Source organism: Salvelinus fontinalis, unplaced genomic scaffold, assembly GCF_029448725.1.
Source record: "Salvelinus fontinalis isolate EN_2023a unplaced genomic scaffold, ASM2944872v1 scaffold_0002, whole genome shotgun sequence".
NCBI lineage: Eukaryota > Metazoa > Chordata > Actinopteri > Salmoniformes > Salmonidae > Salvelinus > Salvelinus fontinalis.
In genome coordinates, this window is record NW_026600211.1 from 2,025,239 (window position 1) to 2,048,594 (window position 23,356).

At 44.8% G+C, this 23,356-nt stretch overlaps 2 protein-coding genes across 4 annotated transcripts in view; both read left to right on the forward strand.

The window, feature by feature from the left end:
• Positions 1–13,017, forward strand: part of ntd5 (ntl-dependent gene 5) — a 37,932-nt gene extending 24,915 nt beyond the window's left edge. The window contains exons 4-8 of the mRNA XM_055910161.1: positions 10,479–10,590; positions 11,346–11,419; positions 11,877–12,056; positions 12,184–12,381; positions 12,571–13,017. Coding sequence (XP_055766136.1) covers positions 10,479–10,590; positions 11,346–11,419; positions 11,877–12,056; positions 12,184–12,381; positions 12,571–12,653 — 647 coding nt within the window. The 3' untranslated portion in view covers positions 12,654–13,017. The remainder of the gene's footprint in view (positions 1–10,478; positions 10,591–11,345; positions 11,420–11,876; positions 12,057–12,183; positions 12,382–12,570) is intronic.
• A 100-nt stretch (positions 13,018–13,117) lies between these two features.
• LOC129841842 (transcription factor Sp8-like) lies at positions 13,118–23,094 on the forward strand. 3 transcript variants are annotated; one of them, XM_055910159.1, is made up of 4 exons: positions 13,118–13,555; positions 16,572–16,729; positions 17,703–19,183; positions 20,893–23,094. In XM_055910159.1, exons 2-4 carry the CDS (start codon positions 16,621–16,623, stop codon positions 21,241–21,243), a joined length of 1,941 nt encoding a protein of 646 aa, XP_055766134.1. In that variant the 5' UTR covers positions 13,118–13,555; positions 16,572–16,620; the 3' UTR covers positions 21,244–23,094. The 3 variants fall into 3 exon arrangements, with proteins under 3 accessions (XP_055766134.1, XP_055766133.1, XP_055766132.1); XM_055910158.1 differs by lacking the exon at positions 13,118–13,555 and having other exon boundaries at positions 14,761–16,729; XM_055910157.1 differs by lacking the exon at positions 13,118–13,555 and having other exon boundaries at positions 16,639–19,183.
• Positions 23,095–23,356: the final 262 nt, after the last annotated feature.

The window sequence follows — 23,356 nt, forward strand, 5'->3', positions numbered from 1 at the left end:
GCTTCCACTATCACTCCTTTAAGACAGAGCTACCTGTCAGCCAACAGTAGTTTCACACTGGGGCCCTGGCTGTGTGGGAGGCAGGCAGGGAGGGAGGGAGGGAGGCTGGAGAGCACACAGAGAGAGGAGGGCCACAGTTAGAACACTGAACCAACCCAGCTCCAGGCACTCACACTCACTCCCCATACAGCCACACACTCAACTCACTCACCCCGCCCATACAGAATTTATATAGCTACGTATATGGTTAGATATATTCAAAAACCACTCAGTGAACTGACCCCTTTTGATGTTGCTCATGTGTGTCTATGGGAGAGTTTTACACAGAAGAGAGCCTCTCTCTACCTGCTGTAGTTACTCTGCATATCACACTACCCATCGAACATCCCTCCCTATAAATCTGAGGTCACTTCAACACCCCTACAAAGAGCCTCTCTTGATATTTATATTTCCACGAACGAGAGGCTCTCATACTTCCAGGAATGAGCCATCCATGTGGTTACACAACTAATGCCGCATCTCTCTCTTTCTCTCTTTCTCAGTCTCTCTCTCTCTCTCTCTCTGTCAATCTCTCTCTCTCTCTGTCACTGTCTCTCTCTCTCTGTCAATCAAGGTGGCTTAGCAGTTCAGACGTATTTTTCCGTGTTGTCGTGTCGTGTCCTGTATATATATATATTTACACCTTTTCTTCACATATCTTTTATTTATTTTATTATCCAAGAACTCAACTACAAAAGCTTTCCTGCAAAAGCTTTCCTGCAACCCGCTTCACCAATTACAATAAGTACTATTTACCTCAATCTGAAATCCATCGTGGAAGATAGCCAGGGGCTAATTCAGAAGCTAGCCTGAAAGCTAATCCAGAAGCTACTCCGATAGCTAGCCAGAAGCTAATCTGTAGCTGCCCCGAAATTAGCCGGTTTGCTGGCTAGCGTTGGTGTTTCAGCTGCCCACGTTTTGCGGTCATCAGCTATTCCTCTAGCTCGATAATCTACCGGCACTTTTGTGCAACGCGACTCGGACCGGAGCATTCCGGGACTTTTTTTTTTTCTCTCAGTTTCCCCGGATTCCAACCGCAGCCTCTGGACACTTGCACCTTGATTTCGCAGCTAGCTAGCTGCATACCGTGTGACTATTGGCTTACGTCGACCCCGGAGCTAACTCAAATCATGCTGGAGCTAGCCAGCTGAGGAGTTCCATCACCATCCGGACCCGTTTCTTTGTTGCTGCTGCAGATACGGAACCCCACCGGGCCTTCACGACTTACTGCCGACGTTATCTGCCCGAGGGATTTATCCAACCGGCACCTCCGTCCCGGCGTTACCTGAACGCTCATCTGAGGCCCGCTAATCGTTAGCTGTCTTATCGGCTGCTATCTGAACAAAACCCCACTACACGGAACCTACCGACGGAAACGCACGAGGTATCTACAAACAGACCTCCATCCTATGCTGCTACCGATAGCCATATACCCGGCCAGCTGTCTGGATCGCCACGACCCCAACCAACCTCTACTCACTGGACCCTTATTTATCACTCGATTAAGCTTGCCTCTCCTTAATGTAAATATGCCTTGTCCATTGCTGTTCTGGTTAGTGTTTATTGGCTTATTTCACTGTAGAGATTCTAGCCCTGCTCTCTATACCATATCCAACCCTGCAGTTCCACCACCCACATATGCGATGACATCACCTGGTTTCAATGATGTTTCTAGAGACAAGATCTCTCTCATCATCACTCAATACCTAGGTTTACCTCCACTGTATTCACATCCTACCATACCTTTGTCTGTACATTATTCCTTTAAACTATTTTATCGCCCCCAGAAACTTCCTTTTACTCTCTGCTCTGGTAGCTCTAGGCGACCAATTCTCATAGCTTTTAGCCGTACCATTATCCTACTTCTCCTCTGTTCCTCTGGTGATGTAGAGGTGAATCCAGGCCCTGCAGTACCTGGCTCCACTCCTATTCCCCAGGCGCTCTCTTTTGATGACTTCTGTAACCGTAATAGCCTTGGCTTCATGCATGTTAACATTAGGAGCCTCCTCCCTAAGTTTGTTTTGTTCACTGCTTTAGCACACTCTACCAACCCGGATGTTTTAGCCGTGTCTGAATCCTGGCTTAGAAAGACCACCAAAAATTCAGACATTTTTATCCCCAATTACAATATTTTCAGACAAGATAGAACGGCCAAAGGGGGCGGTGTTGCAATCTACTGCAAAGACTGCCTGCAGAGTTCTGTTATACTATCCAGGTCTGTTCCCAAACAATTTGAACTTCTACTTTTAAAAATCCACCTCTCTAAAAACAAGTCTCTCACCGTTGCCGCCTGCTATAGACCACCCTCTGCCCCCAGCTGTGCTCTGGACACTATATGTGAACTGATTGCCCCCCATCTATCTTCAGAGCTCGTGCTGCTAGGCGACCTAAATTTGAACATGCTCAACACCCCAGCCACCCTACAATCTAAGCTTGATGCCCTCAATCTCACACAAATTATTAATGAACCTACCAGGTACCACCCCAATTCCGTAAACACGGGTACCCTCATAGATATCATCCTAACAAACTTGCCCTCCAAATACACCTCTGCTGTTTTTAACCAAGATCTCAGCGATCACTGCCTCATTGCCTGCATCCGTAATGGGTCAGCGGTCAAACGACCTCCACTCATCACTGTCAAACGCTCCCTGAAACACTTCAGCGAGCAGGCCTTCCTAATTGACCTGGCCGGGGTATCCTGGAAGGATATTGATCTCATCCCGTCAGTAGAGGATGCCTGGTCATTTTTAAAAAATGCCTTCCTCACCATCTTGAATAAGCATGCCCCATTCAAGAAATTTAGAACCAGGAACAGATATAGCCCTTGGTTCTCTCCTGACCTGACTGCCCTTAACCATCAGAAAAACATCCTATGGCGTTCTGCATTAGCATCGAACAGCCCCCGTGATATGCAACTTTTCAGGGAAGCCAGAAACCAATATACACAGGCAGTTAGAACAGCCAAGGCTAGCTTTTTCAAGCAGAAATTTGCTTCCTGCAACACAAATTCAAAAAAGTTCTGGGACACCGTAAAGTCCATGGAGAATAAGAACACCTCCTCCCAGCTTCCAACCGCTCTGAAGATAGGAAACACTGTCACCACCGACAAATCCACTATAATTGAGAATTTCAATAAGCATTTTTCTACGGCTGGCCATGCTTTCCACCTGGCTACCCCTACCCGGGACAACAGCACTGCCCTCCCCTCTGCTACTCGCCCAAGCCTTCCCCATTTCTCTTTCTCCCAAATACAGTCAGCTGATGTTCTTAATGAGCTGCAAAATCTGGACCCTTACAAATCAGCCGGGCTAGATAATATGGACCCTTTCTTTCTAAAACTATCTGCTGAAATTGTTGCCACCCCTATTACTAGCCTCTTCAACCTCTCTTTCGTGTCGTCTGAGATCCCCAAAGATTGGAAAGCAGCTGCGGTTATCCCCCTCTTCAAAGGGGGGGACACCCTTGACCCTAACTGCTACAGACCTATATCTATCCTACCCTGCCTTTCTAAGGTCTTCGAAAGCCAAGTCAACAAACAGATTACCGACCATTTCGAATCACACCACACCTTCTCCGCTATGCAATCTGGTTTCAGAGCTGGTCATGGGTGCACCTCAGCCACGCTCAAGGTCATAAACGATATCGTAACCGCCATCGATAGGAAACAATACTGTGCAGCCGTATTCATTGACCTGGCCAAGGCTTTTGACTCTGTCAATCACCACATCCTCATTGGCAGACTCGACAGCCTTGGTTTCTCTAATGATTGCCTCGCCTGGTTCACCAACTACTTCTCTGATAGAGTTCAGTGTGTCAAATCGGAGGGTCTGTTGTCCGGGCCTCTGGCAGTCTCTATGGGGGTGCCACAGGGTTCAATTCTTGGACCGACTCTCTTCTCTGTTTACATCAATGATGTCGCTCTTGCTGCTGGTGATTCTCTGATCCACCTCTGCGCAGACGACACTATTCTGTATACTTCTGGCCCTTCTTTTGACACTGTGTTAACAACCCTCCAGGCGAGCTTTAATGCCATACAACTCTCCTTCCGTGGCCTCCAACTGCTCTTAAATACTGTAAAACCAAATGCATGCTCTTCAACCGATCGCTGCCTGCTCCTGCCCGCCTGTCCAACATCACTACTTTGGACGGCTCTGACTTAGAATATGTGGACAACTACAAATACCTAGGTGTCTGGTTAGACTGTAAACTCTCCTTCCAGACCCACATCAAACATCTCCAATCCAAAGTCAAATCTAGAATTGGCTTCCTATTCCGCAACAAAGCATCCTTTACTCATGCTGCCAAACATACCCTTGTAAAACTGACCATCCTACCAATCCTCGACTTCGGTGATGTCATTTACAAAATAGCCTCCAAAACCCTACTCAATAAATTGGATGCAGTCTATCACAGTGCCATCCGTTTTGTCACCAAAGCCCCATATACTACCCACCACTGCGACCTGTACACTCTCGTTGGCTGGCCCTCGCTTCATACTCGTCGCCAAACCCATTGGTTCCAGGTCATCTACAAGACCCTGCTAGGTAAAGTCCCCCCTTATCTCAGCTCGCTGGTCACCATAGCAGCACCTACCCGTAGCACGCGCTCCAGCAGGTATATCTCTCTAGTCACCCCCAAAACCAATTCTTCCTTTGGACGCCTCTCCTTCCAGTTCTCTGCTGCCAATGACTGGAACGAACTACAAAAATCTCTGAAACTGGAAACACCTATCTCCCTCACTAGCTTTAAGCACCAGCTGTCAGAGCAGCTCATAGATTACTGCACCTGTACATAACCCATCTACAATTTAGCCCAAACAACTACCTCTTTACCTACTGTATTTATTTATTAATTTATTTTGCTCCTTTGCACCCCATTATTTCTGTCTCTACTTTGCACTTTCTTCCAATGCAAATCAACCATTCCAGTGTTTTTTATTTTATTTTTTATTTTACTTGCTGTGTTGTACTCACTTCGCCTCCATGGCCTTTTATATTTTTATTTATTTATACATATATCTGTTTGCCTTCACCTCCCTTATCTCACCTCACTTGCTCACATTGTATATAGACTTATTTTTTTATTTTTTCACTGTATTATTGACTATATGTTTGTTTTTACTCCATGTGTAACTATGTGTTGTTGTATGTGTCGAACTGCTTTGCTTTATCTTGGCCAGGTCGCAATTGTAAATGAGAACGTGTTCTCAATTTGCCTACCTGGTTAAATAAAGGTTAAATAAATAAAATAAATAAATAAATAAATAAATCTCTCTCTCTCTTTCTGCCACTATCTCTCTCTCTCTATCTCTCTCTCTGCCACTATCTCTCTCTCTCTGTCAATCTCTCTCTATCTCTGCCACTGTTTCTCTCTCTGTCACTCTCTGTCACTCTCTCTCTCTGTCACTCTCTGTCACTCTCTCTGTCACTCTGTCATTCTCTCTCGCTGTCACTGTCACTCTCTCTCTCTCTCTCTCTCTGCAGCAGTATGCATGCTTATCAGCCAGTTACCATAATCTATTTTCAGATTCCTGTTTTCACAGAGGATATTCAGTTTCCTGACTCATAGCTATGACTACCTGCAACACCTATAACCTACAGAGGTTATTGTTATATGAGTCACCTGGCCAGTTAAGGGACATGTGAGGTGTTGACCGCTATGTATCCTGAAGAGGAGTCCCCCCCCATTCCACTTCTCCCTGTCTGCTGTGTCATCTCACACCTATAGTACATTCAGAAAGTATTCAGACCCCTTGACTTTTTACACATTTTGTTAGGTTACAGCCTTATTCTAAAATGGATTAAATTGTATTTTTTCTTCATTGGTCTAAACACAATACCCCATAATGACAAAGCAAAAACAGTTTTTAGACGTTTAGGCAAATTTATAATAAAAAAACACAGAAATATGACATTTACGTAAGTATTCAGACACTTTACTTTGTTGAAGCACGATTGCAGCCTCAAGTCTTCTTGGGTACGACGCAACAAGCTGGGACACCTGTATTTGGGGAGTTTCTCCCATTCTTCCCTGCATATCCTCTCAAGCTCTGTCAGGTTGGATGGGGAGTGTTGCTGCACAGCTATTTTCAGGTCTCTCCAGAGATGTTCGATTGGGTTAAATTCCGGGCTCTGGCTGAGCCACTCAAGGACATTCTGTCACTTGTCCCGAAGCCACTCCTGCGTTGTCTTGGCTGTGTGCTTCGGGTTGTTGTTCTGTTAGAAGGTGAACCTTCGCCCCAGTCTGAGGTCCTGAGAGCTCTAGAGCAGGTTTTCATCAAGGATCTCGCTGTACTTTGCTCCGTTCATCTTTGCCTCGATCCTGATTAGTCTCCCAGTCCCTGCCGCTGAAAAACATCCCCATAGCATGATGCTGCCACCACCATGCTTCACTGTAGGGTTGGTGCCAGGTTTCCTCCAGATGTGACGCTTGGCATTCAGGCCAAAGAGTTCAATCTTGGTTTCATCAGACCAGAGAATCTTGTTTCTCATGGTCTGAGAGTATTTAGGTGCCTTTTGGCAAACTCCAAGCGAGCTGTCTTGTGCATTTAACTGAGGAGTGGCTCCTGTCTGGCCACTCTATCATAGATGCCTGATTGGTGGAGTGCTGCAGAGATGGTTGTCCTTCTGGTAGGTCCTCCCATCTCCACAGAGGAATTCTGGAGCTCTGTCAGTGTGACCCTCGGGTTCTTGGTCACCTCCCTAACCATGGCCCTTCTCCCCCCCATTGCTCAGTTTGGCCAGGCGGCCAGCTCTAGGAAGAGTCTGGGTGGTTCCAAACTTCTTCCACCACTGGGTTCTTGAGGACCTTCAATGCTAAATAAATGTTTTGTTACCCATCCCCAGATCTGTGCCTCGACACAATCCTGTCTCTGAGCTCTACGGACAATTCCTTTGACCTCATGGCTTGCTTTTTGCTCTGACATGCACTGTCAACTGTGGGACCTTATATAGACAGGTGTGTGCCTTTCCAAATCATGTCCAATCAATTGAATTTACCACAGGTGGTCTCTAATCAAGTTGTAGAAACATCTCAAGGATGATCAATGGAAACAGGATGCACCTGAGATAAATTTCGAGTCTCATAGAAAAGGGTTTGAATACTTATGTAAATAAGATATTTCTGTTCTTTATTTGTAATAAAAATAGCTAAAATGTCTAAAAACCTGTTTTCAATTTGTCATTATGGGGTATTGTGTGTAGACAGATGAGGATTTTTTTTTTTATCCATTTAAAAATAAAACTAACGTAACAAAATGTGGAGAAAGTCAAGGCATCTGAATACTTTCCGAATGCACTCCAGTTGTTAACTTTCTCTCAATCCCGTTATTCACATTAGCTAAACGCTGCTCTGTGTGTGTGTATTTGTCTGTGTGTGTATTTGTCTGTAGTGTTCCTGTATTTTCTATGAATCGTATTATGCACATTAGTTACATGCTGATGTGTGTGTGTTTCTGTATGTGTGTAGGCTATGAATGGTATTATGCTCAACAACACATTGGCACCACCAGTGAATGACATACAGGGCCTTCAGAAAGTTTTCACACCCCTTGACTTTTTCCACATTTTGTTGTGTTACAAAGCGGGATTAAAATATATTTAATCGATTTTTTTTTGTCAACAATCTCTACACAAAATACTCTCTAATGTCTCAGTGGCAGAAACATGTTTTTTTTAATTCATGAAAAATTATATATTTTGATTAGAGAGAGAAGTATATTCAACCCACTGAGTCAATACATGTTGAATCACCTTTGGCAGCGATTACATCTGTGAGCCTTTCTGGATTAGTCTAAGAACTCAGCAAACCTTGATTGTACAATATTTGCCCATTATTCTTTTTTAAATTCTTCAAGGATTGTCAAGTTCATTGTTGATCATTGCTAGACATTTTCAAGACGATTTAAGTAAAAACTGTAACTAGGTCACTTAGTAACATTCAATGTCATCTTAGTAAGTTGCAGTTTAGTTTATTGTCCTGCTGAAAGGGGGATTTGCCTCCCAGTATCTGTTGGAAAGCAGACTGAAACAGGTTCTCTTTTTACTTTGCCTGTGCTTAGCTCTATTCATGTTCTTTATATTGAAGAAAACCTCCCTAGTCTTTGCCGATGACAAGTATACCCACAACATGATGCAGCCACCACTATGCTTGAAAATATGAAGACTGGTGCTCAGTGATGTGTTGTGTTGGATTTGCCCCAAACATATAATACAGCATTAATTCAGTGCCTTATTGCAAACAGGGTGCATGTTTGGAATATTTTCATTCTGTACAGACTTCCTTTGTTTCATTCTGTCATTTAGATTAGTATTGTGGAGTAACTACAATGTTGTTGATCCATCCTCCGTTTTCTCCTATCACAGCCATTAAACTCTAACTGTATCATGACACAAGGCGAGACCCAGATGCAGACACAGGAAGCAGATGGTTGGAGTCTTACAATGTTTAATAATCCAAAAGGAGTAGGCAAGAGAATGGTCGTGGACAGGCAAAAGGTCAAAACCAGATCAGAGTCCAGGAGGTACAGAGTGGCAGACAGGCTCGTGGTCAAGGCAGGCAGAATGGTCAGGCAGGCGGGTACAGAGTCCAGAACAGGCAAGGGCCAAAACCGGGAGGACTGGAAAAAAGAGAATAGCAAAGGCAGGAGTACGGGAAAACCGCTGGTTGACTTGGAACATACAAGACGAACTGGCACAGAGAGACAGTAAACACAGGGATAAATACACTGGCACAGAGAGACAGGAAACACAGCGATAAATACACTGGCACAGAGAGACAGGAAACACAGGGATAAATACACTGGCACAGAGAGACTGGAAACACAGGGATAAATACACTGGGGAAAACAAGCAACACCTGGGGGGGTGGAGACAAGAACGAGGACAGGTGAAACTGATCAGGGTGTGACAAACTGTTTTAAAGTCACCATTGGCCTCACATGCTGACCAAACCGGACACATCCCGTGTGCGAGCATCGCAAAATATATTTAGAAATCCATGTTATTCAATTATTGTGTGCGCCAACGAGCGTCTGCGACGCCAAGGGCTAAAATAGAAGTCATTCCTATTTCTGACGCAGATCGCGCTGAAAGTCCTGCCTCTCCCATCTCCTCATTGGTTTATAGAAGCAGGTACCAACGTGCCATCTCCTCATTGGTTATACCCACGTGGGTGATTGAAAGACAAACTTTGTTGCCGGTTGTCGTGGTAATACAATGAAAGTTTAGATGCGATCACCACATAAGTTCAAAGATGAAAAAGCCTAGATGGAGGAGAGATGACTAGAAACGATTTGGTTGGTCGTTTTATGTGTGGATTAATTGTCGGAGTAGAGGTCCTTGTGCATTTCAGGTAAAATAACAACTCAATGTTTATATCCCAGGACAAATTGGCTAGCAACAGCAAGCTAGCTAAATAGGACAAATTAACGTTAGCTAGCAAGTGCAAGCTAACTAGCTAACTAGCTAAATTGCCATACATGTTTAATGCTTTTCGACCTGTCCCCAAATTAATGTCATTGGTTCAGAGTTTGTTTTGATATTTTAACCTGCGTGTCGTGATCGCGTTTCATGTGGGGGGGCAAAATACATTTATGCACGATGTGGCACGATGGCGCACGTGCGCAGCCGGTTTGGGTTCCGTGTCATGGGGAAATCCCTGAGCGGTTTCCTTCCTCTCTGGCAACAGAGGAAGGACGCCTGTATCTTTGTAGTGACTGATTGTATTTATACACCATCCGAAGTGTAATTACTAACTTCACCATGCTCAGAGGGATGCTCAATGTCTGCTTTTTTTTTACCCATCAACTTTTGCAAAACCTCCATGGTCTTTGTGGTTGAATCTGTGTTTGAAATTCACTGCTCGACTGAGGGACCTTACAGATAATTGTATGTGTGGGGTACAGAGATGAGGTAGTCCTTCAAAAATAATGATGTTAATAAACACTATTATTCCACACAGAGTTAGTCCATGCAACTTATTATGTGACTTGTTAAGCAAATGTTTATTCCTGAAGTTATTTAGGCTTGCCGTAACAAAGGGGTTGAATAGTTATTGACTTAAGACCTTTCAGCTTTGAATTTTTCATTAATTAGCAAAAATGTATAAAAACATAATTCCACATTATTGGGAATTGTGTGTAGATCAATGACACAAAATCTAAATTTAATCCATTTTAAATTCAGGCTGTAACACAACAAAATGTGGAAAAAGTCAAGCGGTGTGAATACTTTCTGAAGGCACTGCAAAATATCATCAGCACCCTGTGTGTGTGTGTGTGTGAACCAGAAGAACAGAATGTACAAATGTGTTTTGTTACAGATGTGCTTCTCACTCTCCCTTTCCCTCCCCCTCTCTCTTTCCCTTCTCCCTCTCTCTTCCACTCTTCTCTTCCCTCCTCCCTCTCTCATGTGCATCTACGTCTGCCCCCTCTGTAGCCCCCACCTCCCCTCAGGTCTCATGTCCTTTACCTGAGGAGGTGACCGACACCTTCAGCATCGATGGATCTGCAGTCGCTGGAACAACCATCCGCTACACCTGTCTGTCTGGGTGAGAGAGGGAGGGAGAGAAAGGGAGGGAGAGAGAGGGAGGGAGGGAGGGTGAGAGAGGGAGGGAGAGAGAGAGAGAGAGGGAGGGAGGGTGAGAAAGGGAGGGAGAGAGAGAGAGGGAGGGTGAGAGAGGGAGGGGAGGAAGGGAGAGAGAGGGAGGGAGGGAGAGTGAGAGAGGGAGGAAGAGAGCGGGAGGGAGGGTGAGAGAGGGAGGGAGGGAGAGGGAGGGAGGGTGAGAGAGGGAGGGAGAGAGAGAGAGAGAGGGAGGGAGGGTGAGAAAGGGAGGGAGAGAGAGAGAGGGAGGGAGGGGGAGAGAGGGAGGGGAGGAAGGGAGAGAGAGGGAGGGAGGGAGGGAGAGTGAGAGAGGGAGGGAGAGAGCGGGAGGGAGGGTGAGAGAGGGAGGGAGGGAGAGAGAGAGAGATTGAGGGAGAGAGAGGGAGGGAGAGAGAGAGAGGGAGGGTGAGAGAGGGAGGGAGGGAGAGGGAGAAGGTAGGGATGCAAGCTAGAGAGGTTTTTACTGACTCACATCTAATAATGTATCACATCCCAATGCATATGTCAGTTGGAATCATGTATTGTATGCAAAATACACACTTTCTGAAACAGAGCCCACAGAGAGGTGAACATTTAACCCCTGCTACACCGCTTAGTGTATTACCAGTCAATTAGTCATATAACCACCCCCCCTCTCTCTTTCTCTCTCTCTCCCCCTCTCTTTCCCTCTCGTTCATTCTCTCCCCCCCCAATTCTCTCCAGGGAGCGGGTGGGAAACAGTGAGAATCTCTGTAATATTGATCAGACCTGGCAGTACCCTCACCCCATCTGTCAAAGTATGTGTGTGTGTTTTATAATATATAGTGTTTGATAGAGAGAGAGAGAGAGAGAGAGAGAGAGAGAGAGAGAGAGCAAGCAGAGGGCAAGCATCAGAGCCATGGAATGTGATGGTAGGCGTGTGGGTGGATGGATTGGGCCTTTTGAGTGTGAGTGTGTGAATGTGTGGTTGTGTGTGTGTATTTTGCGGAGGAGGTTATTGCACTCTGCACTTGAAATCGTTCTACTTTGTGTGTGTGTGTCTTTTTATGTGAGAGAGACTGACATGTCGGTTGTTATGTTTCATAGTGCTTTACTGCCACCTTTTGGCCAAAACAGAGAATAACATCTCTTGCCAATTCATTCAGCAATGTTCTTGCATCCTGGTCTGATCCTAGGGACTCACAGGGTGTGCAGGCTTGAACAGGAAGAACATGTAAATGTGTATATACAGTGACCCTCTCTCTCCTGTTCCAGGGGTGTGGTGCCCGCCCCCCCAGGAGGTAAACCAGGGGTACCTGGTGGCGGTACAGAGGACTGAGTACGATGTGGGCGATGCCATCTATTACCTCTGTAAGAAGAACCACCTGCTGGATGGACCCAACCGGGTCACCTGCCAGCCCAACGGCACCTGGAGCGCAGTGCCCTACTGCAGAGGTGAGTCCTAACTGATACACCCAGGGCCCACTGTGTGTGTGTGTGTGTGTGAGAGACAGAGAGAGTGTAGATAGAATATTGACCTTTCTTCTTTATTTGTTCTTCATCCTATACTTCCTGCTCTTAGCGCGCTGTCCAATCCCAGCGGAGCGGAGCCGTGTTCTGATTGGTGGGCTGAAGCGTTGGCCCTATGACGTGACAGACTCGGTGGTTCCCCACGGGGAGAGTGTGACGTTCTACTGTAAACACTCCAGGAAGCAGTGCAGCTTCCCCTACACACAGACCTGTTTCGACGGCAGGCTCAACCCCCCATTCTGCTACCTGGGTGAGTTGGGACCACAGAACTGGTGCCCTGTCTAACATGATCTATGGAAAACCCCTTGGTGCCTTACTAGTCCCTCTATGTGACTGTTCAGTGTGCAGGAGACCTCAGGGTTCAGTCAGAGACAGTATGTGCTTATATTGTCTTCATTTGATGTAACATGTCTATCACCTCCCTCCTTCTGTGTCCCAGAACCCACCTGGCTGCAGTACAAACTGTTCCCTCATCGGCTGGTGTCGGAGATCGAGGCCTGCTCTCTTGTAGACCTGGACTAATACCCCAACACTCCCATCTCTATCTCTTGTCCCCCACTCTCTCAGCCTCTACCAATGATAGGCTCTACATGTCTTAATAATAGCTGTGTTAATGATAATACATGCATTAATACAGAAGTAAAACGTAGTCATAACTCATATAGTTCAAATGTTCACTTCATGTGTTGTTACCGTGTGACTCTGACTCCTCCCACTGCGGGATCTGACTGACCTGACGTGTTGTTTTGTTTTAACATAGTGTGTTCCTGCCCCAAGCTGGCCCTCAGGATACTCCTCCTCCTTATGTTGTTGACACACCAAGCCCTGAGGCTTGGAAGTTCTATTGATGTGACGGTTTTGAAATAAAAACAACGTTTTGCTGTGATGTGATGAATGTGATATTTCATGTAATTGAAATAGAGATGAACACTTGATTCTCACAACAATTAGGACACCCTGATATCTCTCTCTCGCTCCCACACGAGCATGCACACACACACACACACACGCGCACGCACGCACGCACACACACATATCCATCTTTTGTATTTTCTAATGTTATATGTACTTGGATTAAATGGTGATCTGATCTGATCTCATACCATTCACAGTAGCTGCCCACTGTTTACTCAACATGGGTTGAGTCTAGTCGGACACAGAATTGTCCTTGCTATCCGGTATCCTTGGGACGTCTCTACCCCCCAAAAAGTTTACATTTGGTTAAGGGTTAAGGTTATGGTATGGGTAGGGGTTAAAGTTAGGACGGCCCAAGGATCCCAGATAGCGTTAACCGACGGCGAATGCTGCGACACCATGAGCTCCTACCTCTCTATGCTCGCGCAGCAAGCTGCGCGCAGAATCTCCACTTCTAACTAGTCCGCCTCTCATTCATATTTGGTCCTCCGGAAGTATCCACAGCTCGGGTAAGCCAGTGTCTATGCAGCGAGTGACTTATGGGTGGAGTATGTAGTTTATTATCCAGTTTTAAATGTATGGACAGTATACCGGACGCATCCCACACCTGTTATATTGACAAGTGTATGTCCAGACAATTAAGTTAGTGAAATAAATTACAATATGCCGGTAAAGTTTCCTACATCGCTCTTTCTGCCAGCTGTAGGGCTGCGCTCCCTACAGGGCTCGAACCCTCGACTTGTAAAATGGCTGGTTGTGGGTCCATAGACAGCAAGGGCAGTTATTACGGCAAAAATATCAACATAATTTAGACAAATACCGCGGCGTAATTAAAAATAAGTGAGCCGAATATATTACATTAAATGCAGTTAGCAAACATTGTCCCAGGTTCGAGTGTCGTGTCCATTGATGCGCAGTACATCCACAGATATTAAACAGGGTTTGGCTATTCGAACCTCGGACTGCGCGCAATGGCGTCTCCCATGAACAGCGACACTTTTTATTCCAACATAAATACAGTACAAGGATGGATAAGGGTTCAAATGGAGGAAAAACAAATATGATATCGACCCAAACCCGTTGCCAGATATTTAACGAATGTCTTATTTTGTATTAGACTATGGCAGACAAATGACATTCTGAAATCGAAAGAAAAATTTACCCCGGATAGTATGATTTCGCTAACATCATGCTCTCTTGAACCCTCCACTGCAGACTGTCGCGTTCATGCTATTTGGTATATTGACGACTTTGTTTAGAGCTCGGTAAGCAAATGATATAAAACCAGTGAAGTCCATAATAACAGCAAATGTAATGTAACATGTGCGTAATTTACGCATGTTGCGTTACATTTTGAAGATTGACAATCATAGCAATTAAGCATATCAGGTAATCACTGATTGTAGAGCATGAGACCACACGCTGTAGCCGTTAAAACAAATCTCGCCTCAAGTTATTGAGATAATAGCAGGAATTGGAACCGGTTTGAACGATGATAATGTTGTTGATGATGACGATCATTGATGATGATGGTGACAATGTAATGGTGATAATGACGAGGTGGAAGGTGGTGGTGGGGATGTTATAAAGGTGATGGGGATGATTTAACCTACAGTGCCTTCAGAAAGTATTCACACCCCTGGACTTTTTACACATTTTGTTGTTACAAAGTGCGATTAAAATGGTTTTAATTGTCAGTCCCCCCCCCCCCCCCCCCAACAATCTACACCAAATACTCTGTAATGTAAAAGTGTAAGAAATATTAAAATATGTTTTAAAATATTTTTTAAACAAAATTATGAAAAATAAAACACAAAAATATCTTGATTAAATAAGTATTCAACCCCCTGAGTCAATACATGTTAGAACCACTTTTGGCAGTGATTACAGCTGTGAGTCTTTCTGGGTAAATCTCTAAGAGATTTCCACACCTGGATTGTGCAACATTTGTCCATTATTCTTTTCAAAATTCTTTCAACTCTGTCAAATTGGTTGTTGATCATTGCCGAAGAACCATTTTCAGAGCTTGCCATAGATTTTCAAGTATATTTAAGTCAAAACTGTAACTCGGACACTCAGGAACATTCACTGTCTTCTTGGTAAGCAACTCCAGTGTAGATTTGGCCTTGTGTCTTAGGTTATTGTCCTGCTGAAGGGTGAATTCAAATGCCAGCGTCTAGGGGAAAGCAGACTGAACCAGGTTTTCCTCTAGTATTTTGCCTGTGCTTAGTTCAATTCCGTAGCTTTTTTATCCAGGAAAAACTCCACAGTCCTTAACGATTACAAGCATACCCATAACATGATGCAGCCACCACTATGCTTGAAAATATGGAGAGTGGTACTCAGTAATGTGTGTTGTATTGGATGCCCCAATCATAACACTTTGTATCCAAGACAAAAAGTGAATTGCACATTTTTTGCAGTATTACCTTAGTGCCTTGTTGCAAACAGGATTCATGTTTTGGAATATTTGTATTCTGTACATTCTTCCTTCTTTCACTCTGTCAATTAGGTTAGTATTGTTGAGTAGCTACAATGTTGTTGATCCATCCTCAGTTTTCCCCTATCACAGCCATTCAACCATGTAATTGTTTTAAAGTCACCATTGGCCTCATGGTGAAATCTCCGGCAACTGAGTGAGGAAGGACACCTGTATCTTTGTAGTGACTGGGTGTATTGATACACCATCCAAAGTGTAATTAATAACTTCACCATGCTCAAAGGGATTTTTTTGTACCCATTTACTAATAGATGCCCTTCTTTGCGAGGCATTAGAAAACTTCCCTGGTATTTGTGGTTGAATCTGTGTTTGAAATTTACTGCTCGACTGAGGGACCTTAGAGATAATTGGGGTACAGAGATGAGGTAGTCATTCATGTTAAAAACTATTATTGCACAGAGAGTGAGTCCATGCAATTTATTATGTGACCTGTTAAGCAATGTTTTACTCCTGGACTTATTTAGGCTTGCCATAACAAAGAGATTGAATACTTATTATACTTATTGACTAAAGACATTTCAGCTTTTCATTTTTAAGGAATTTGTAAAACTTTCAAAATACATAATTCCACTTGGACATTATGGGGTATTGTGTGGTAGGCCGGTGACAAACATATCTCAATTTAACCCATTTTCAATTCAGGCTGTCACACAACAAAATGCGGAACAGGTCAAAGGGAGTGAATACTTCCTGAAGGCCCTGTTTTTGTAGTAAAACAAGAATAGGAGTTTAAGAAATTCATAATAGCCTATTTAGTCCACGTGAATAGTTTGAGTCTAGGCATATTTCATTATGCACAATGAAAGAACAAGTAAGATATTCTAACAACATGATACTAATTGAATCAACTTCCTAATTTTGCTGCTCTGATATCCTGTGAAATAGCATAAAGACACCTGGGCACCTCAGGACATCTTCCTTATCAATGAAGCCTATAGTCATTTGATTGACAAGTTCTCTTATTATTTGATTGTAATAATTAATCTCTTGTTAAGATGATAAAATATTGAATCCCCATTTTACAGATTCAGGCATGTTCCAAAATGGATTCTCAACAGACAGGGGTTCTGACCAATGGCGGCTCAGATGACAGGAGTGTCGGGCCAATCCTTGAAGAGATCGGGGACTGTGCCAGAGATCCATGAGGAGCCAGTGGACTCCTTGATCTTATCCTGCCCACCAGGTAACCTCCAATAATGCTCCCTTAAACAGGTGTACTCCAGTATAGGTTTCCAATCAAAACCTTTTTAGGCAAAACGAGGAGGGGCTGGGAGAGCGCCAGATGTGAGCGGGACACAGCCAGCATTACAGGAAGCAGTTGAACCCTGCAGGCTCAACCAACCAATCACAGTCTCCTGGTGTGTGCGATCAACCAATCAGAGTCAAATCAGACGTTCCTGGATTGTGCAACAGGCCAATCACAGACTCTGCAGCTCTCAGCTCTACCAAAGACGCACCTCCCTCTGATTCTAAAGGGAGTAGGTTAGAAGCCAGAGCTGTTTGGTCTGGGACCAGTTGAAATGCCCTGACCTCCACTACTGTGACTGGTACGGGTCAGATGGAGGATGTCTGTGTTGAAGAGATAGAACACACTGAGGAGCCTCTCTACAGGATGGAGACAGAAGAGAGGGATCAGAGGAGAGATGGAGAGAGGGATGTTACACAAGACAGGAATGGTAGTCCCATTGTCCCTGAAACGCCTCTCATGGCCGACACAGCCAAGGCAGAGAGGGCTGGAGGTATAAGGGGAGAGAAAGAAAGGAAAGATAGAGAGGATGAGAGAGTAATCCCTCTTTTCCTACCCCCTAGTCGATGTCATGGTGCAAAAGAGAGACCAGGAGAGGATAGAGGTGAGAGAGAGGAGGCAGGGAAAGGAGTTTGGGGGAGAAGAAAGGAAGAGGAGGGAGAAGTATTGGATCTGAGCTTCCCTAAAAAGAGAGAGATTAAGGAGAGGAGCCTTTGGCATGAGAGCTCACTGCTTATGGAGGTTGATGAGGTAGAGGGGGATGGAGATAGGGACATAGTAGAGGAAGATGATGGTGATGATGATGAAGAGGATTCTATATTGAGAATGGATGGAGCTGACATTTTGGGGGGACCTCTCTTGTCTCCCTTGTTCTTCTCTACCTCCGTGTTCACCTCCCTCTCTTCCATAGACTCTGAAAGTGAAGGTCTTCTCCTGATAGATGACCAGGGTATTCCATACACACTCAACCCTGAGGGGCACAAAGTGCCCCAAGTGAACTCTTCCAGGCCAGACAACCCCCCCTCAAGCCAGCCAAAGGTGCAGTCCAGCTCATTGGAGGTAGAGGATGACAGGTCGTCTCATTTAACCACAGCAAGGGTCGCTTACCTCAGCCAAAGTTTAGTAAAAACTCCACACACACACAAGGAAAACACATGTCCCGCTCCTGTTACGTCTATGAAACCCTCACAGAAGTCAGAACTTCTAAAAAATACAGAACACTCAAAGAACCCAGAACTCTCACAGAATGCGGAACCCCCTAAGGTTCTAGATTCAGGTGTGAAATCTGTTAGTGAGGCTAGTGCTGCTGTTTCCCAACCCTCTGGTTCTGCTGTACACCTCCAACCCCCTCAGCCTATCCAGATCCTGACTAACCCCTCCTCCAACACCCCCATCCTCCTCTTCCCCTCCTCCACCCAGCTCTCCTCCATTCCCCTAACCAAGACTGATGCCAACCCAGGCCTCCTGGCCTTCTCTCTCCCCTTCTCCCTCACCCAGAACACTCCTAGTGCCTCCACCTCTATGTTCCTTCTCCTCTCCTCCTCCTCCACCTCTTCCTCTGGTCAGTCTTTCTCTACCTCCACCCCCATTGCTCTCATTGACCCCTCCACCGGTCAGCTCTCCCAAATCACTGCCTCCTCTTCATCCCCTCTTTCTCTCTCTCTCTCTTCTGGTCAGCTCGCCACATCAGTGTCATCCCTCCCTGCCAATCCCTCCCACCCAGTTATTAGATCGACACCCAACAACTCCCCTATCATCCTATCAAGAGAGAGTCCCATCGTTAACCCTCCCGCCCCCCTGACCTCCCCCTCTGTGGTCTCCTGCCCTCCCTCCAAGCAGCCCAGTGCTGATGGCAGTTCTAAAGCAGTTCTACTCAGCTCACCTCCTCACAAACACACTGAACCAAACTGTTGTGACCCCAACACCGATCATCAGTCACTATCTACTGAAGAAACCCAAACGGAGTCTGTCCCAAATGGGTCATCTCCTACTAAATCCCCTCCCCTTACACACCCGCAATCCCCTTCTCTGTCCTTTGACTTCAGTTTGGAGGCATCCGACCAATCAAAAGCCCCAGAGTCAAAGCACACCTCCCTCCCATGGGACGACCATCTCTACTTCTCCTCCGCCACCGCTCCTCCCTCCCCTCCCCTTGCCCCCATCTTCCCCTCCAGCGGACCCAGGAACCTGAACCCGCTGGACCCTCTGGACCCCCTGTCCCCAGCCTCCTCTCCCTCCTCTGGGCCACGAAGGGTACTCGACTGCCCTCTCTGCCCCAGGATCTTCTACTACCTGTCTGACCTGGAGCGTCACTCCATCACCCACTCTCAGAACAAACCCCATGTCTGCCTGCAGTGTGGCAAGGCCTTCAAACGCTCCAGCCATTTGCAGGTGAGCTCAGTTGTTCATAAATGTTTGACTTGTGGTGTGGTGATTTGGTGGGCTCATGATGACATATTGTTTTCAAATCAAATCAAATGTAATTTGTCACATGCACCGAATACAACAGGTGTAGACCTTACAGTGAAATGCTTACTTACAAGGCCCTAACCAGTTAAAAAATACAATAAAAAAATTAACAAGAAATAAAACAAGAAATAAAAGTAACAAATAATTTAAAGAGCAGCAGTAAAATAAGGGGGTACCGGTACAGAGGTAATTGAGGTAATATGCACATGTAGGTAGAGTTATTAAAGTGACTATGCATAGATAATAGCAGAGAGTAGCAGCAGTGTAAAAGAGGGGGGGCAATGCAAATAGTCTGGGTAGCCATTTGATTAGATGTTCAGGAGTCTTATGGCTTGGAGGTAGAAGCTGTTTAAAAGCCTCTTGGACCTAGACATGGTTCTACAGTACCACTTGCCATTTGGTAGCAGAGAGAACAGTCTATGACTAGGGTGGCTGGAGTCTTTGACAAATTTTAGGGCCTTCCTCTGATACTGCCCGGTATAGAGGTCCTGTATGGCAGGAAGCTTGGCCACAGTGATGTACTGGGCCGTACGCACTACCCTCTGTAGTGCCTTGCGGTCGGAGGACGAGCAGTTGCCATACCAGGCAGTGATGCAACCAGTTAGGATGCTCTCGATGGTGCAGCTGTAGAACCTTTTGAGGATCTGAGGACCCCTGCCAAATCTTTTCAGTCTCCTGAGGGGGAATAGGCATTGTCGTGCCCTCTTCACAACTGTCATGGTCTTTGTACCATGATAGTTTGTTGGTGATGTGGAGACCAAGGAACTTGATGCTCTCAACCTGCTCCTATACAGCCCGTCGATGAGAATGGGGGCGTGTTCGGTCCTCCTTTTCCTGTAGTCCACAATCATCTCCTTTGACTTTATCACGTTGAGGGAGAGGTTGTTGTCCTGGCACCACACGGCCAGGTCTCTGACCTCCTCCCTATAGGCTGTCTCGTCGTTGTTGGTGATCAGGCCTACCACTGTTGTGTCATCAGCAAACTTAATGATGGTGTTGGAGTCGTGCCTGGCCATGCAGTCATGAGTGAACAGGGAGTACAGGAGGGGAGTGAGCACGCAGCCCTGAGGGGCCCCTGTGTTAATGACCAGCGTTGCGGCTGTGTTGTTACCTACTCTTACCACCTGGGGGCGGCCCGTCAGGAAGTCCAGGATCCAGTTGCAGAGGGAGCGGTTCAGTCCCAGGGTCCTTAGCTTAGTGATGAGCTTTGAGGGTACTATGGTGTTGAACGCTGAGCTGTAGTCAATGAATAGCATTCTCACATAGGTGTTCTTTTTGTCCAGGTGGGAAAGGGCAGTGTGGAGTGCAATAGAGATTGCATCATCTGTGGATCTGTTATGGTGGTATGCAAATTGGAGTGGGTCTATGGTTTTTGGGATAATGGTGTTGATGTGAGCCATGACCAGCCTTTCAAAGCACTTCATAGCTACAGACGTGAGTGCTACGGGTTGGTAGTCATTTAGGCAGGTTATCTGTTTTGATTGTGTTTGAAGTGGAACTAGGTCCTTGTGTCAGATTTCATCTTGTTATGACTGCTATGTAATAAGTAGAAATAAACATATCATAATATATGAACATGAATGTATATTATTATCTAACAAACGTGACCTTCGTCCTTTGACCCTGAACAGAGACACAAGCACATTCACACGGGCGAGAGGAACTTTGTGTGCCCCATCTGCTCCAAGCGTTTCAGGGAGGCGGGCGAGCTGCAGCGCCATCAGAGGGTACACACAGGAGAGAAGCCCTACCAGTGCCCGCTGTGCCACACACGCTTCGCCGAGCGCAACACCCTGCGTCGACACACCAGACGCAAACACCCTTACCACCAGGCAGCTATGGCGATGCTGTCCGAGAGAGGAGCAGGGGGAGGAGGAAGAGAAGGAGGGGATGAAGATGAGGGCACAGAAGAGTGGTATAGTTCCACTGTGTCCAACTTGGACAACTCTGACTCTGAACCAGATTCTGAGGTAATTTCCTGAGGCTGATCCTCTTGAATAAATGAAAGGAGAAGAGGAGGAGGAGAAGGAGGAGGAGGAGGAGGTGGATGAGAAGGAGAATGAGAAGGAGAAGAAGGAGGAGGAGGAGGAGGAGAGCAAAGATGGTGTAGCTTCACTGTGTTCGACTTGGACAACTCTTGACACTGAAAGGGATTGAAAATTACTTTTGAATGAAAAGTACCTGAACGGTACTTTCCAATGAGAACATTGGTTATATTTATTTATTAATTACACTTGAATGTATTTTATTTCCATTTCTTTACAGGGTCCGAAAATTATGACTGATCTCATAAACCATTTCCCATCAAGTATTCCTTCGATTTTTGTCATTTCCACAACTATAGGGCGGGAAATGTTAATGGACATTCTAAAAAGATCACCCTTTGACATCCTGCTATAACAATTCATTTGCACTACCAGAGTATAAACAATTATGTTGTAAAAAGCGCTGTCACAATGTTTTATTGTAAAATTGTTCTTTATTACTATTTTTTTTCTTCTCTTGTGGGAGCTGTAATTATTATTGAGTGAGATTATTTAACTTTCTTACTATTAAAGACACTGTCGTTTGCACTTTTGAAAAGTGGATTTTGTGTTCAAATTTGAGAACAATAGCCTCCAATTTGTCCTTTTTACATGGTTTTTACATTGTGATTTCTGCTGCTAATGCCTTCAAAACAAGGTGCACTAATTTGTTAAATGCATAGAACAGAATTCTGACCAATGTTTTGTTGTTGCTGATTGCACCACTGATGCAATTGAAGCTTATGATACATGCTAATCATGTTAACTTATTTCAGTTCAACCTCCCTGTGTGTGTACAGTGCCTTCAGAAAGTGTTCATACACCATGAGTTATTCCACATGTTGTTGTGTTACAGCCTGAATTAAACATGTATTTAACAGATTCTTTTCTCCTACACACAATACCCCATAATGACAAAGTGAAAACATGTTTTGAGAAATGTTTGCAAATGTATTGAAAATGAAAAACATAAACATCTAATTTACGTAAGTATTCACACACCTGAGTCAATACATGTTGGAATCACCTTTAGCAGTGATTACAGCTGTGAGTCTTTCTGGGTCTCTAAGAGCTTTGCACACCTGGATTCTACAACATTTGCACATCATTATTTTTACAATTCTTTAAGCTCTGTCAAGTTGGTTGTTGGTCATTACTAGATAGACATTTTCAACTCTTGACATTGATTTTCAAGACGATTTAAGTCAAAACTGTAACTAGGCTTCTCAGGAACATTCAATGTTGCCTTGGTAAGCAACTCCAGTGTATATTTTCCTTGTGTTTTAGGTTATTGTCCTGCTGGAAGGTGAATTTGTCTCCCAGTATCTGTTGGAAAGCAGAATGAACCAGGGTTTCCTCTAGGGTTTTGCCTGTGCTTAACTTTATGTCCTGAATAAAAAAAGTGTTATGTTTGGGGCAAATCAAACACAGTACATCAGAGTACCACTCTTCATATTTTTAAGCATGGTGGTGGCTGCAACATGGTATGGGTATGCTTGTCAACGGCAAAGGCTAGGGAGTTTTTTAGGATAAAAATGAACGGAATAGAGTTAGTTTCTTTGCCACATTTTTTAAAATGTTACTTTAGTGCCTTATTGCAAACAGGATGCATCTCTGGAATATTTTTATTCTTTACAGGCTTTCTTTTTTTCATGCTGTCATTTAGACAACCTGGTCTCAGAGCATTTCGTATAATTCTGTAGGTAAATTCGCAACGCTCCATTTAGTATCATATGTTACTGTGTATTGTGGATGTCCATCATCCATTTTGTTTGATATGTTACGAATTAAAATTTGTATAATATGTTATGAATTTCCAATACGTACAATATGTTACTAATTTTAATTTGTTGTGGCTAACGTTAGCTAGGGGGCTAATGCTAACGTTAGCTAGCTGGTGATGAGATTCAAACACGAAACGCTTGGGTTGCTAGACGTTCGCGTTGTATGCCTACCCATCCACCATGACCAACCATCCTCTTTTTGGTTTTGCCTTCAGTAATCTTCTGTCTTATGTAACCATACCAAACGTAACATATTATACTAATTTGAGTATCCCGGATTTACATTT